The following is a 16,554-nucleotide window of genomic DNA, read 5'->3' on the forward strand; positions in this document are numbered from 1 at the left end:
ATTATTTCCTGGGAGTCAGACACATAACTTTCCATATGTCTTTATTGTCTCTGAAGTCTCATCCATCACTGGGAACTTTCCTTTGTAGATTGTAGGGTGCAGCTGCCCTAATTCCTGTCCAGACCAAAGACTGGTACTTCTGTATCGTGTTGATGTGGAGGCAGCCATCTTAATAATGGCAGGGTCTTGCGAAGTTCCCGACTGCGAGCAGCAGCTGAGCTGCATCTGTCATGAGGATGCCAGGGACAGTTCACTAATGATAATGTTACATTTAGTTACTTTAAAGGGAAGTCCCTCATTTGAACAACTAATTAAAGTGTTCAGCTTCCTTATTGTGATTAAATCCCTATGAAGTTTTCAGCTAACAAAAGCATCATAGATCTTTCACAGGGAACAATTCGGTCCAGTGGGACTGGCGAGCTACAAGTTCAAGGGGGCATATTATGGCTTATTTTACTTAGTTGGGGACTTTTGCTCATTAAACACTATATCTCATCTGGAGTGGCACTTTTCAATGTATGTATGTATATATATTTATATACACACACCTCTTATAAGGCCTAGCTAAGTGATAACAATTTAAATAAGCTATATATTAAATGTACTTCTTGTTTTACTCACTAAGAAAAATGTAGAGCCCTATTTAAACTTGCAGAAACAAAAAGACTGGGCAAAGTAAGTAATTTTTGTACTACTTTGACTGTTTTCAAAAATGCAACTTCAATAAAATGTTGTCTGCTGCTCATTCCAATATGGACCAAAAGCAACATGGGTTCCGTAACAGCATTTCAATTAAATTACATTTCTAATATCAAAAGAAAATTCACTGTTTTCTTCATAAACCTCTACTTCTAGGTAAAGTGTTAAAACACGTCAACGTCCCAGCTTCTAAGGTTTATCATTAGGACCCTTGTGGATGTTGTTTATGATTGGACATTATAATGTCCCTATTAATACTGTAGATTACACATGTGTAGACATTAGAAGATAAGAGAAAAATACAGGTTGTTGCCTTTGTTGTAGTAAGAGAGAAATACAGTTCAGTCAGATTATTCGTCCACAGCAGATCAGGAAGCCTTTATTATACAAAGACTGCAAGATTCAAGCAAAGGCTAAGAAATTCCATTGCAATTTGCACCCCTGGATCAGAGGAAATAATAAATGACACCTCTAACTTCATGTAGAAGAGGAATTCAGTTTTAAAAACTCCAGGACTTTATTTCTTGAAGCAAACACACTGGAGGACAGCAAGTGTGCAGGCAACCCAAAAGTAGAATCGATTACATTATGGAAATGTAGCTGCACAAAGACAAAACAGCAACCATCCACATAAGCCATTACAATTGTCCCTTTTGCAATCGCCAAAATGTTTATTTTAAAAAAACTTGAACATAAACAGCAAAGCAAGGAGAGGAGTCCCAAATGCACCTCCAAATCTTTTCTAACATCTGTGACAGTTGAGGGATAGATTAAGGCAGCAACCTGGGGATAAGTAGTGCCATTAAGATAATACATTTCCATTCCTACCCAACCAGCTCCATAATTAATTGTACAGTATAACGGCTTGGTACGACTGTATTCTGTATGAGTATTGCCAATGTGAAAGGGTTTAGCTGATATTGTTGCTAGTGATGGTGCACAACAGTAGGTGCCTACAATGCAAAGGACCTGATTGAGTAATAGGTTTATATTATTCTAATGGAATATATATTTCCACTGAATAGCCTTTTTGCATGCTAACTGCTACATGACAAGCAAATGACATACAAAACATCACAAATGGATTCTATTTTCCATTCAGTTATAATTGATAATAATTTGTATAATAATGTGCATGCCAATTCTACCAAGCACTATTTTACTATTTAAAAGTGCTAAAGCCTTTTATGGGGTATCGGTTTCTGTTATTACTAGAAAAAAAAAATAGGTCACAGTGACTGGCAAATCTTTCATGAAGCCAATGAAGATCAATGTTGATTGGCTGCCCTTCAACAAAATCTATTATTTCATGATGGATCAGTTCCCTGAAACTGCCTGTCCTCACACTGGCAGACTGTTCTGCCTCGTCCATTCCACGGCTGATGTCATTTACGATGACCTCCTATGAGTAGGTTTCATGAGTCCCAAAGTGAATAAAAAGCTAATTGCATTTAATACTTAGCTTTGAATACCTCCCAAACCTCTAATTTTTCACTTTGCAGCTGTTCCCCGGCCATCACTGTAGCATGCTGAATTAGGATACTGTGTCACGGAAGCAGTCTGATGGAAGCTACTGTTTATGTTCATAGGCTGTGAATTAAAGGATAATGGAAATTCTATATGTTAGTCCAACACTCTAACTATTTTTAAAACTTTGGTACTGGAGCTTGCATGCTATTTCAGACAGCAGGACTCAGCTATATGATGGCCACTTTCTGGCGTACTATATTGCTGTTATGACATAGGAAGATGAATACATGTTGTGACATGTCAATCAAACATCAGAAGAGTGGACAGTTCTATTAGGCGTTCAGTGCATGCAAAAAACTGATTTATTTACCCGTAGCATGTGCTTACAAAACAATTATAGGCAGCTGGATGAACACTGAACACAAGCCTAATAGAGCAAGTCCTTGCAGGTTTATCTTCAGAGGTACAGGTATGGGATCCGTTAGCTAGAAAGCTCCAAATTTAGGGAAGGCCGTCTCCCATAGTAGATCCCATTTTAAGCAAATAGTTAAAATGTTTTATAATTATTCCCCTTTTTCATCTGTAATAATAAAAAAGAACCTTGTACTTGATCTCAGCTTAGATATAACTAACCCTTATTGGAGGCAAAACAATCCTGTTGGTTTTATTGAATGTTTAATGATAATGATATATGTTAAACGATACTTAAGGTATGGAGATCCAAATTACATAAAAATCCCTTATCCGGAAAACCCCTGTTCTCGAGCATTCTGGATGTAACCTTTAGTAATTGTTCCACTATTTTATCATGCAGTTTAAAGGGGTGGTTCACCTTACAAACACTCTTTTCAATTCAATTGTATCAGATTGTTCTACAGAAATAAAGACTTTTTTCAATTACTTTCCCTTTTTAATATGTTTTATTGTTTTTTCAAAATCTAAGTTTAAAATTCAATGTTCTTGCCTCTGCTTTTTGAGTCTGGCAGCTCATTAATTCAAGTGCAGTCTCTGAACTTTTACAATTTTGCTACATTTAAGGTGGCCATACACGGAGAGATCCGCTCGTTTGGCGATGTCGCCAAACGAGCGGATCTCTCCCCGATATGCTCACCTTGGGCAATACCGGGCTGATCCGTTCATGGGCCCTAGGGCCCAACGATCGGATCCTAACGAATGGTAACGGGCGGTCAGATCGCGGGACCCCATCAACGAGCAGATGCGGCCGCGATCCAACGGGATTTTTAGTCCCATCCAAGAGAGATCTGGCCGACTTTCAGCTAGATCTCGATCGGGGAAGCCCGTCAGGGGCCCCATACATGGGCCAATAAGCTGCCGACTCGGTCTGTCGTCAGCTTTTATCGCCCCGTATATGGCCACCATTGGTTGATACATTTCTCAGCAGCATCTGTGGAGTATTAGCAACTATTGTATCAATTCTAACAGCTGCCTGTAATGAAACTCAGGGATTCCGCTCAGCAGGGCGAAAGATAAGAAATGTATCAACTAATTGTATCAATTTAGAGCAGTTTACGGGGTCGAGGACCCCACATCCCAGAGCTGCTTTAGAAGGTGAAAATTAATTTTCAATTCAATATTAGAAAAATGGTCACACATTGAAAATAGAAAGTCATTGGAAAAAGTCTTTATTTCTGGTGAACTGTCTCAAACCAACTGAACTGAGTTATGGCACTGCTGCAATTAAACACCTTGGTTAAAAAAACATATTTGGGATTAGGGCTGATTTTCTCCCAAAGCATTCCAGATTTAAAAAATAAATAAATCTTTCTTTTTCAGGGATATTTGTATAGTCTTCAGTAAATGTGTTTGGATGTAGGAAGAATAAATTCAGTTGGTGAGTGCAGCAGGAAATAAAACAAACACAGAATATCATAAATATAATTTATTAAAGAAGACGAAAACCTATTTCTGTCCTCCTGCCAGCTAACATGACATTGGTTAAATGGTACTCACGTAAAATATCATGAGAATGAAAGGAAATTGAAAATTCCATGAGAGAGTTGGTCCATGTAGACGCAGGAAGCCTGATCTCTGTGCCCTTGCCTTCAGTCCGAGGGACGGCTGATAATTGCCTGAGCCCCCACATGGCTCCCTCCACACGGCTCAATGGCATTCATTGCACGGACTCGTATATATTATATGTTAGTGCCATAAACTGTGCAGCCCTCCTGCTACCGGAAACTCCCATCTTCCGACTTTCAGGGTGAAGGGGGATTCCATGCAGTAGAATCGCCACAAGTTTGACATCAGTCATCTGTTAAACTGACTTGTGACAAAAAATATATAAACAGTTTTCATAACAGCCATACGAATTTATACTTTTAATTTGCATCTTTATTTAGCTGAATAAACCACAGTCATTTTGCAGAAACTAACACACAATATGGCCAGACAGAAGTAAGAAATCACAACTTCCTTCATCTGTTAAAGGAGCACAGTATACCCTTACGTTTTCCCCACTGAATTAAGGCTGTCCACATTCCATCGCCTGAAAAGTGACCCTTTAAATATTTAATTCATATTATTTTCCTTTTTCTTACAAAAGATGCCCCGCAACTGTTTGATAGCTAGATCTGCCACTGATTCTCCTGAGGGCAGGAGAGAAGCTGACTTGATTGCTCCTGATCAAGGTGACAGCTATTTGACTGAAACAATAGCCTCAAAATCGGATTTGGCTCAATAAGCTATTGCTTGGGAATGCTGAATAATTCTGTCAGGCAAAACCCACATAAGGCTGTATATATGGTACCATTTAGATACTCGTGTTCGACCTGCCTATATCTGATGTCACAGGATGAGGTAAGTGCGAGTCTATAAACGCTAGTTCCAACGGAGCTGGAGGCAGAGAAACATGGCAGAACTAAATTGGGTGAGGGGTGCTCAGGTGAATAGTTAGACCCACCAGCCCCATGTTCAATTATTAGCCTGACCTGAAGGTAAACCCATTAATCCTGGGGGTTTGGGCTGACCATGCACCTCTACTGTGGTCCTCATCAAAAGGTCTCCCATTGGAGGCAACATAATCAGAAAATAATCATAAGGCCCACCACCAAACTGGGGGGCAAAAATGTGCTTTTATGGTAACTTTGCTAAATGGGCAGATCTACCCGGCTTTCGCCTAACACAGTAACCAATAAGCAAATGTCTACAGATGGTGATCATTTGTTTCACTGATGGATTACATCAGTACATAAGACTATCATAAAATCCACATGGCAAGGCAACTTACATAAAATGGAACACAAATGTCAGGACCAAGACCAAAGTCTAAACCAGGAATGTCCAGCCTCGGTTTCCTCTGCAGTTGATCTACAACTCCCAGAATTCCACAACAACTGACTTTTTTTTATAAACCTAGACATTCATTAACTTTGTGCACCATTTTGAACAGAGAAGAGATGATGTAGCTTTAGATACTAGTTCCAGAGTAATCGGTGTAGTTTAGTAAGTTGCTCGCAATCTTTAAAGCCAGGGTACCTCACCGGTTGGGCATCCAAATCCTTTGCAGTACAGCGACTAGAACAGAAATAGCCTTTTTTTCAAAATGTACAGTACAGTTGCTAAGAATAAGGCCAAGGCCAGAAAAATGAGTAGCTTGTCAGTGAGCTCACGCCGGTTATATTTAGTGATAAGTTTTCGTCCAAGTTGTATAGTCCCCGACATGGATTTGAACTCCTCGTTGGCTTCCTGAATGGTCCGTGATGACGTGGCTATAGAGAAAAGATAAAGACCACGTGAAGATCTCACAAGAACGATCTGATCCCATACTTATTCCTACCGTCTCTCAGGAACATGTAACCCCCATTTTTGAGATGTAGGGAAATGACACACATTTGACACATTTCTCTGGCTACAATCACAGCTTTCCACACAGACCTAAATTTCCATTTGGAGGGTAGGGTGCATTAGGGTAGGAGGTATGTCTGCAGATGAATTGTGTGGTGATTGAGTGTAATTGTTTCTGGGTCGCATATATATATCCTGGGTGGAAGCTTTGCCCATACGAATGGTATGCTTGTAGTTTTATTTACTTTACTAAACATTTTTAACAACTCTAAAGCTCATTTTCCAGCTGCAGCACTTCCATGTCAAGAGATGTCCACTGGAGTTGGAATGGCTCTCCCAGGGTGGTTCTCCAATAGAAGAAACTGGTTGAGAAAGTCTTTCCAACTTGGAGGGGGGGGTTAAGAATTGCAGTAACAGTTGAAATAAACACTGCATTATGGATAACAAAATATACCACAAATACCTCTTGCAACACCTCTTTTGCCCAGCGTGTTTCAGCGCAGTGGGCAGAGAGAACTGCATACCTTCATACGTGTACTGTGGGAGCCCATGATTAAAGGACAAGTAACACTAAAAATGTATAAGTAAAAAATTATTTCCTCCCCCCTCCAATAATACTGTCATCCTGGACAAAGTTATCTATCTTTAATATTCAATACATAAATAATGCAATAAAATAGCACTTCCGGTCTGGTTTAAAAAGGCGATGTGGCGACCTGCACTTACGTGCACGCTCTGATGTCCCGTTAGCCGGCTTCTTTTTAAAACCAGAAGTTACTTGCTTCTATAGAGGGCCGGGCCTGAAAATGTACATTTCTGTTCTAGAGGGACGTCTTTAGCACGGGCTTGCAGTGAGCTGTGCGGGCTAGTCTCAGCCATAAACAGCCTTGTCTGATGCAATGCAAAATCCCTGCTGTCGCCAAAGTCTAGTTCTGCCGCTTGCTGATGGTTCCAGGAAATCACAGTTTGGGTCCCACTTGTTGGGAGAGCTCCCTTTCTCCTCTCTGTTCGGGGTGTGAGAGCAGGTGCTTTATGAATGATTTTCACCCAGCCTTTTCCCTGCCGCAAAAGCACAGCGCAGCAACTTACGGTTTTAAAAAGAAACCGGCTAGCAGAGCATCGGAGCGCGCACTTTAAGTGCAGGTCGCCACATCGCCTTTTTAAACCAGACCGGAAGTGAGATTTTAATGCATTATTTATGTTTTAAATATTAAAGATAGATAACTTTGTCCAGGATGGCAGTGTTATTGGAGGGGGGAGGAATTCATTTTTTACTTATAAATTTTTTTGTGTTACTTGTCCTATAAGTATCTTGCAGGTGCAAAACACGTAGGGCCTATGGAGATACATTTATACTTTTAACAATAATTAATAAAGACTTATTCTTTTAACTTATACTTTTGGCCCTGTGCCAGTAGCCCTGTTTTCTTGCTGTGTATTTCGGACTGTGAGTGCTTGTCAGGGTGTGGTGTTAGCCAAAATTAAGGTGGGGTAGAGCATTAGGAACAGCACTTTCCAGCACCTTACTAATATGATTATTCAAGCCTGGGGTAAAAATAAAATTTTTGGCTCTACAGGGTATAGGGTTCCTCCGTACCTAGTGTCTGCGTGGTAACTTCACTCTGCCGGACTTGCTGTGACATCATTCGACTGATACCCATCAGACTCTCCGTGATGCTGCTTGTCGACTGTGCCAAGTTTTCCTTCGCTACTTTCCTGTTGGGGAGAGTTGCATTGACTACAAAAATAATTCAAGCATGCACAGAGATATTTTTTAAGGAGCCACTTTGCTATATATTTCAAAACTATTCTGAAAAATGTCTCAATGTCCTTAATATATTGATATTGATAATGAGTGGAGTGCAGAGGACCTTTTTTCTTTGTATGAATTTTCTGTTCACAGCCTCATTGCATCCTCGTCTAATGGTTTACAATTGTAAAATTCAGAGTGAGCACAACTTTCCCGTTTTTTGCAAAACTATTCTGAAGACAAGTTATTTGACCCTCCAAAGCAGAACTGAATAGGACAATAGAACACCAGTCAGCACTGAACCAATTCCAAAGTATCTTGATATGGATTGGCTACAATTTGTATCACATTAAGATGGAGTACAACAAAGTATATAAACTATACGTGCCAAGAAGGACTGATATATGATATATATTAAGATTATATGCCTATACCAGTATAAGATTTAATTGGGTAGAAGAACTAAAACAGAACTAGAAACAAAACATGGGTACAAACTTTAATCTTCCTCTTCCCAATTTGCCTGCCTTTCTTCCCTCCAAGGGTTATAATAAGTCAAGGCATTTGCTAACAATACATTCTTGTCTCGTATATTATGTGTTATGGTTTTTTTCTTTTGAGACTTTCAGTCAACGCTTGTCAAAACTGTGGTAATTGGCATTGCTGTATTTCGGATCTTTCTTGATAAGTTTTCTGGAAAACAGATCTCTTCCAAGCAAGAGCAACCATGGATTAATAGGCTTTAAATAAAGACAGGGAGAAGTGTCTTTCCCCTACCAACTCACCCTCCTTGCTGGTGCCCCACCTCTCAGCACTCCAATAATAAAGAGGAAAAAGATTACATGGCAATGTCACCTACAAGTGTTAATAGCTGGCAGAAACATATACTATTGTTGAAAAATCACCAAAAATGAATAGCTTAGCATGTTCACTACACTCAAGAAGTGTGCTGCCCTGGTGCTGCAGTGCCACTGCATTGCACTATATGGTGATTAAAGTTCATTTCATCACTACCTAACATACAAGAAGGTGTAGTGTTATATGGCAAGTGGACAAGAGATCCCACCAATTCTTCCATTCAACATAGAGATCCTCCTTCTGTTTACATTCATATCAATAAATCCAAAAACAATCATTCAGGTTAATCCTCATAATGTAATATGCACGAAGAGTCTGTCAAAACAAATGACTCTACCGCTGCCTTGTAGGGTCACCTCCTTCCAGCAGTTCATCCTTCTCTGCGTTATCTATCGCTTGCTTGCAGGAAAGGTTCGCCTTACGCCACACAGTCTGGTTGCTGAAATCAATATCACAATGGATGAACAGCAGTTGCTAAGTTTGCTTGAGAAAAATGGAAATGCACATCAAAAAATCAAATAAGAAAGGCATAAGAATGGGCATTACAAGAAGACACTCATTTGTATATCTATATAGGATATTATATAAATAATCCTTTTTCACATGTAACAAGTTTGCCACCCTGGGAGATCGGCACTTTCCATGTAATTCCGCGCATGCGCAGTTGTCGCAAACCAGCAAACTGCTCCAACTGCGCATTTCCCCAAGGGGTAGTTAGCCTGGAGGGAGGGGGGTCTACCTGGAGTGGGGGGTACAGGGTTTTTTGCAAAAGGGTTTCCTTCTCATTTAAGGGGATTATTTACTAAACTCCGAATTTATCTCATTATTTTATTTAAAAAAGCATGCCCGATTTGAACCTATTTATTCATTAAAAAGCTTGAATTAAATCGGATCAGGAAAAAACCCGATAAAATCGAGTAAAAACCTGAATCTGCCTTTTTCCCCCCGAATCGCTTGATTTTTTGGAGTTTTTAACCAAAAACCCTGCCCTGAATTATTTGGATTTTTGTGTTAAACCCAGCGCAAACCACCATAACTTCAAATTGAGATTGGTGCCTCTCCCATTGACTTATACAAAACCTCGACGGGTTTGAGATGGCGGAATTTAGGATTTAGGCTTTTTGCAGCATTGGAGTATTAAAAAAAATCTCTACATTTATAGGGTTTTTTTCCATGAAAAATTTTAATTTTTGCCCTAAAAAGCTAGAGGAATTTGAGGTTAATAAATAACCCCTTAAGAGTCAAGTGAGTAAAGGTCTTCCACTGTTTCCTACAATGTTTAAATGATTGACTTTTTTACTCAAAATTTCTGAACAGCTACAAAGATGTCAACAGCAGGCAGCCATGCATACCTTAACATCTGTTTCTTGTGACACTCCATCTCCTTCAGCAATGCCTGCTTGTCGGATTCCTTATCCTGCTCCTTAGCCAGCTGTTCAAAATCCTTTCCCCACAAAAAAAAAAAAAAATACAACCAATTATGGATTTGGAAAACAAATATATAGATGGTGTTACATGGAGGGTGGGGAGCAATGATTCATTCAAAACGTTTTTGTTTTTTTGTTAAATCCAAAGAAACAGTGTTATCTAGTATTAAAGGAAAGCTAAACTATCAGAACAAATTAGTGTAAAATGGCATTTTTGTAATTTATGTAAAAAATATTTTTCTTCAAGTTTTAAAGATTCAAGCAGTTTTGGAACTGCTCATATAATGAATTTTAAAACAACAGCCCCACCTACTGGCCATTTCAGCTAAAATGAATTGCAGGCAGTACAGGATATTGTTTTACAGAGTTTTGTAGACAAGGTCAGAGGCATATATTATCTACCTCTATTGTGGATCTTGGAATTGCTAATTCTCTCCAATAATACCACGACATATCTGAAAGTAACTTGTTGCACTGGGATTATAGAATGTACCTGTATTCTCAACCTCAGCAGGTGGAATTTCTCCTTGACTTGAGCATTGAGATCATTCAGGGTGCTTAGAGGACCAGGACATTCTCGGATATCCTAAAAAAGAAAAGGCATTTAAAATGTTGGCATTTAATACAGAACATATTCCCTTCAATAATAATTTATATACAGAGGTGGTAGAAACAGCATAATGTCATCGTAAAAAGGAGTTGTTTTAGCCTTTGGTATTGAGTTGCTATTGAGTTACTAAAGATGTAAAGATGTAGTATACACCTTCCTTGTTCTTTACCCTCTAAGAAAGGGAGACTCACCTACGAGACAAAGGAACCTGATTGGCAGGATAGGTGTTTCTCTTAAGTAGAGATGGTTTGACAGCTAGCAGGGCATAATGATCCAATGAGAGACAATCCTCAGGTGTACTGTTCCTAAGCTTAGATTACATTGAGTAGCAAAGCAGCCTCAGTTCCACTGAAAAATTACATTTAAAGGGGTCGTTCATCTTTGATTTGATTTAACGTTTAGTGTGATGTATATGATTCTGCAAATTTTTTAAGAAACAAAATGAATGCAGAGTATTAAAGAGCATTGCACCTAATTTGTCTTGTTGTGACTGGGAGTATTTACACAAGAATAGTCTGTGGTCTGCTCTCCCTGCCGACAGCCCTGCAAGTCAGCGAGCATGGGGGGGGAGGTTCTAGTCCCCATGTGAGAAGAGTACGAGCTGTTACCACCCCATGTGGGGACCCAGAAATATTTTTTGTTGGGGAACCTGGCCTAACATTTACACCACTGGGGCAGTGATGTAGGAACAGGCATGATGACATCAGAGGTGGGCACAATGATGTTGGTGGAGTTAAGACACCGGGGAGAGTCTATTGCATCACTTAGATGTAACTGGCTTGATTTCTATCCAGTTTTCGCAATGTTTTAATGTGTTTATGCCAAGTTCAAAACCACACTGGTAGCAACCTTTAAAGGGGAAGGAAACCTAGTCAGCGCAAACCCCCCACCCCCCCTCCCATTTGTTGCCCACCCTCCCTCCTCCCCCTGGCCTACCCGTCCCGCTGGGCAAATGCCCCTAACTTGTTACTTACCCTTCTGCGCAGGTCCAGTCCAGGGAGTGCACAGACGACATCTTCTTCCACGCGATCTTCTTCCTGCTTTGAACGGTGCATGCGCAGTAGGATCATTTCGCCGGTACGATCTACTGCGCATGCGTGTGACTTTTGGCGCATGTGCAGTAGATCCGTACCGGCGAAATGATCCTAATGCGCATGCGCCAAAACGCCGTTCACAGCAGGAAGAAGATCGCGTGGAAGAAGATGTCGTCTGTGAACTCCCTGGACTGGACCTGCGCAGAAGGGTAAGTAACAAGTTAGGGGCATTTGCCCAGCAGGACGGGTAGGCCAGGGGGGAGGAGGGAGGGTGGGCAACAAATGGGAGGGGGGGTGGGGGGTTTGCGCCGACTAGATTTCCTTCCCCTTTAAGCTATTTTCTGCTTGACGAGTAAGCCCAATCCTTTAATTAGAGGTATGACAACTATTAGACATAGGGTTGCCACCTTTATTAAAAAATTTTACCGGCCAGTGGGGACGGGCACCAAAAGGGGGCGGAGCTATGTGGTGTGCCGCTAAAAGGGCGGGGCTACGTGATGTGCCGCTAAAAGGGGCGGAGCAACATCGCACAGCGCTGGAAAAAAGGTAAGTTATTTTTTAATTGGGGGCAGGCCAGGGGCTTTTTTAAAAGGGTATTTCAAATTACCGGCAATTGCATTGCCGGTAAATTTGCAATACCAGCCCCGGCCTTGGCAGGTGTTTTAATTAGACAGCAATCAGTTATCTAGTAAGCCCTGAAATACAGCAATGCTAATTTAGAAAAATTAACTTGATAGTAACTAAACCATGTTGAGGTGAAGAGGTGAGTCTCTTAGTATTTAAATGTCTTTCATGTATTGGCCAGATTATTGTTTGGGTTTCAGAAGGCTGAAAACCGTACAGAAAGCTCAGACCCGAACAAGCCTTACAAAAGGTGAACTGTTTGGGGCAAAACGGAACAGGTGGCACCCCTAAGTGATGAGTGAATTGGCAGTGGCGTAATTAGATATTACTGGGCCCCATAGCAAATTAGTTTTCAGGTTCCCAATATGTCTAGAGGTTGATTTGTTTTACCAATATTTATAGAAATTGTATATAAATTACCTCCTGGGTCTGCTTTCTTTGTAGTTACGCCGCTGTGCACGGAGCATTTATTTGTACTGGGCCACATTCTACTTGTTGCCATATGTCACATGAGCCAGTAATGAAACCCCCAGCTAATTTAGTGGTATGAGGCCCTTGATTAGCAACTCCAGCTCTGATTATTATCTCCTGTACTGAAGGGTCTGTGCATCAGTTGTGTACAACACCAAGGAATATGTTGGTGCTTTATAATATATTATATTATTTATCAATATCTGCATTAACAGCACATATACATGAAACAAGGGATAATTTATTGGCTAGAATGATATATATATATAACCTTGATAAAGGCCCCAATGAGGGCCGAAACGTTGGCTACACGAGTGATGTCTACATAAAATTGTTTGATTCACACAATTTTGGAGTCCACATTGAGGGTTATATATATATATATATATATATATATATATATATATATATATATATATATATATATATATATATATATATTAGGGATGCACCGAATCCACTATTGGGATTCGGCCGAAGACTCGAATCCTTGGTGAAAGATTCAGCCGAATACCGAAGTGAATCCTAATTTGCATATGCAAATTAGGGACAGGAAAGGAAAAAGTGGAAAAAATCCTTTTTTTGTGACGAAAAGTGACGTTATTTCCCTACCTGCCTGGCAAAAAGTGTATGTGACGTTAGGCAAGATATGTGGGAACGGAAACAAAACAGGAAGGCATGTGTCAAATCAATGAATATAACAAAGACCCGTGACCGAGTCCCTATCTTACTTTTTTTGGTCAAGGTACTTGTAAGTAATTATGATCCGACTTTGTTATATTCATTGATTTGACACATGCCTTCCTTTTTCATTTCCGTTCCCACATATCTTGCCTAACTTCACATATTGTATTTCAATATTTCAGTATTTCATTAATTGTTGTGCCGATTTTATGTACGTTTTTTTCACTTTATTCACATTTTTTTCTATGTATGACGTCACTCGAGCGCCAATTCCCTTGTTGATCGGCGTTCCCTTCCCGCCACACCACGTATTTATTCCGTTCATTTTATCCCCCACTTCCCTTTGAGAAAGGCTGTTGTGTCAACTGAAACGTCAGCTATTTTTTTTCTTCGTATTTCTAAGACCTGTGAGTGCGGCCTCTGCAGTTCCTGTACATTCTCATCGTAAAAGGGCTGCACCAAGGCAATTTTGAACACTTTTTCGAGAGTGCCTGTTTTCTCCATTTTATATATATATATATATATATATATATATATATATATATATATATATATATATAGTGAATAAAGTACACCCTCTTGTAAATTATAAGGAGAGTATAAGTTACCGAGGAGTTTTATGACCCGAAGGCAGGGTGTTTTTATACAGGTCATGGAACTCCAAGGTAACTTCTAATATCCTCATATTTTGCAACTGGGGGTACTTTATTTATTATAATACACAAGTTTCAGTGAGTCATGTGACAGAAATGACATCAGAACTCACCGTTTATAAGGATATAATTTACAAGATATTCATGGCTATTGTGTATATAGATATATAGATATATAGATATATAGATATATAGATATATATATATATATATATATAGTTGTTGCCTAAGGGATAGAGTTCTGAGCTAGTTCAAAGTGTTACCCCCTATGTAAATGTAGACTGAAGGCCATGGTCCTGTATGAGCCAATAACACTGCCAGGCTCTGCCCTATACCTGCAGCTGCTTGTCACAGACTGGAATTACAAGGCGGTGGCACTAGTACATTATCCCGGCCTGCCACTAGGTGTCGCTGCATAAGGACTAATTCGCTTAATGTGTAGGCTCAATACCTTAATGTTTCCTGTATGTTCAGAATCTGCCAGTTTTATCAATGGCTAACCCCGTCTCTACCCCTTACAACAGCCGCAATGCATTTACCTGGATCAGCGCTTTGATCTCCAGATCGTATTTAACGATTTCCTGGTGACAGATTCGGACGTGGACATCCTGGGACTCTGCCATCGCGACAGGCTCCGCTACGGTAGGAGGACTGGGACAAAATAGTACGTAACGACGATTGTTGACTAAAGGCAAAAGGAAACCTTGCTTGCGCCATCTGCTGTCGTTTCTTTGCATAGAAAGACAGCGAGCAGACAGAACAGTGACATCTAGCGGTGATTTTTGGAAAAACACACACACACACAACCAGAAGCATTTTGTTCAGGAATAGCTCAAGAAAAGCAAATTAATCATTAAATTCAGATTGAAACAGGCTTAGACTGGACTGAATTGAAGTCTTGCTGGTGCTGGCAATTATTATAGCCAAGGAAAGCGATGCATGAAATTCTGCACTAGCAGCACCTATGGTACTTTAGCTATAGAGCCTGGCTTCCTTGTTTCCTCTGGGCCACAGCTACAACCCTCATCATCCCACCACTGGTTCAGGTCAGGAAGTGGTTTGGGGGTGTTGTAGTTCTGCAACATCAGCAACTCAGAACTACCCCTGTTATATTAACTACTTTACTCCTTTGCAGAGGGATGTTTTGTTGGCTGAAAGTCACAGTTGACAAAGAGTGGCTAACTCACCAACGCCTCTTGAGAGACAGACAGAGAAATAGGTCAAAACAGAAATTATATATATATATATATATAATTATCAGAGGTGATATAACGCTATCCCAAATATTGAGGGCGCACTGTCCGCTAAAAAATAATTCTATAAACCGAGAGAAGAAAAGAAAAGGAGGATAAACAGGCACGCACAAATTATGTACCACCATATGAATGAAGCTCCAAATCCTTACATACCCTTAAAGTTCCTAAATGACAAATAAATTGCATAATGTGTGTAAGAGGAATGTCCCCCTCTTTAAAAAAGTATTGTTGCAAAACCAGCATATAGAATCGTCAGCCTCCTATGCAGCAGTCACAAGTGTGGACTGATACAAAAAAAAAAAGAGACAATAATCTGCTTTTGCAAAGATACTTTTTTTTAGTTTTTAATTATTTAGTTACAATAGTTTTTAAAGAGGATGATGCCCCTCTATCAGGCACTTTGACATTTATGCACTTTAAGAGCATGTGAGGATGGGTGGGGATTTGAGCTGACACATGATAAATGACATTCAAGCGATGGTTCATCATTTGTGAGTGCCTGTTTATCCTCCTTTTCTTCCGTTGGTTTACAAAACAGAATTCATCTCATGTGAGCTACAATGTGTGAAACAATGAAGCTTAATCATTCAGGGTACTGCAGTAACTGGCGCAAAGTTTGTTCAGGTCTAACAACCAATTCAATAACTTTTAAAGATAAGAAAAGTAAAATTCTGTTTGCTGATTCGCTGCTATAAGGTACTTAAATGGACGTATAATTATACTTTGCACAAATAAATTGAATAATGTTTGGGGTCATTGTAAGGTTCCCAACCATCCGCCACCTGCCCTGCCATGCAGAACTTTACCTTTTCCTCTTCACCCAGTACTCCTCTTGCTTAAAGAAGATCTAAAGTCTAAAGAAGTAGCTAGAAATGTTGTACGTTATGTTTTGGGCTTCTGTACCAGCCCAAGGCAACCACAGTCCTTTAGCATTAAAGATATGTGCCTCCAAAGATGCCCCAGTAGCTTCCCATCTTCTTTTCTGCTGATTCACTGCACATGCTCTGTGCTGCTGTCACTTACTGAACTTAATAATTACTACATGGCAGCAAAGAAACCAGTACAATTAGCATCAGAATTTAATAATCAGCCCTGTAGCATCAGCTTATATTACAGGCCAACCTCATTTTCTGCTTGATAATTTGTGACGACCCCTAAGCTTAGCTTCTCAACAGCTGCTCAGAGCCCACTGAACAAGATGGTAACCCCCTGTG

At 40.0% G+C, this 16,554-nt stretch overlaps 1 protein-coding gene across 1 annotated transcript; it reads right to left on the reverse strand.

The window, feature by feature from the left end:
- Window positions 1–4,054: 4,054 nt before the first annotated feature.
- On the reverse strand, window positions 4,055–14,720 carry bnip1.L (BCL2/adenovirus E1B 19kDa interacting protein 1 L homeolog). Its single transcript, NM_001093247.1, is given in 6 exon segments — window positions 4,055–5,897; window positions 7,571–7,689; window positions 8,919–9,020; window positions 9,934–10,025; window positions 10,502–10,594; window positions 14,624–14,720. Coding segments are annotated over 6 exon segments (684 nt in total). The 5' UTR covers window positions 14,708–14,720; the 3' UTR covers window positions 4,055–5,703.
- Between the last annotated feature and the right edge of the window lie 1,834 nt (window positions 14,721–16,554).

The sequence above is a fragment of the Xenopus laevis genome, chromosome 3L, assembly GCF_017654675.1.
Source record: "Xenopus laevis strain J_2021 chromosome 3L, Xenopus_laevis_v10.1, whole genome shotgun sequence".
Classification (NCBI taxonomy): Eukaryota; Metazoa; Chordata; class Amphibia; order Anura; family Pipidae; genus Xenopus; species Xenopus laevis.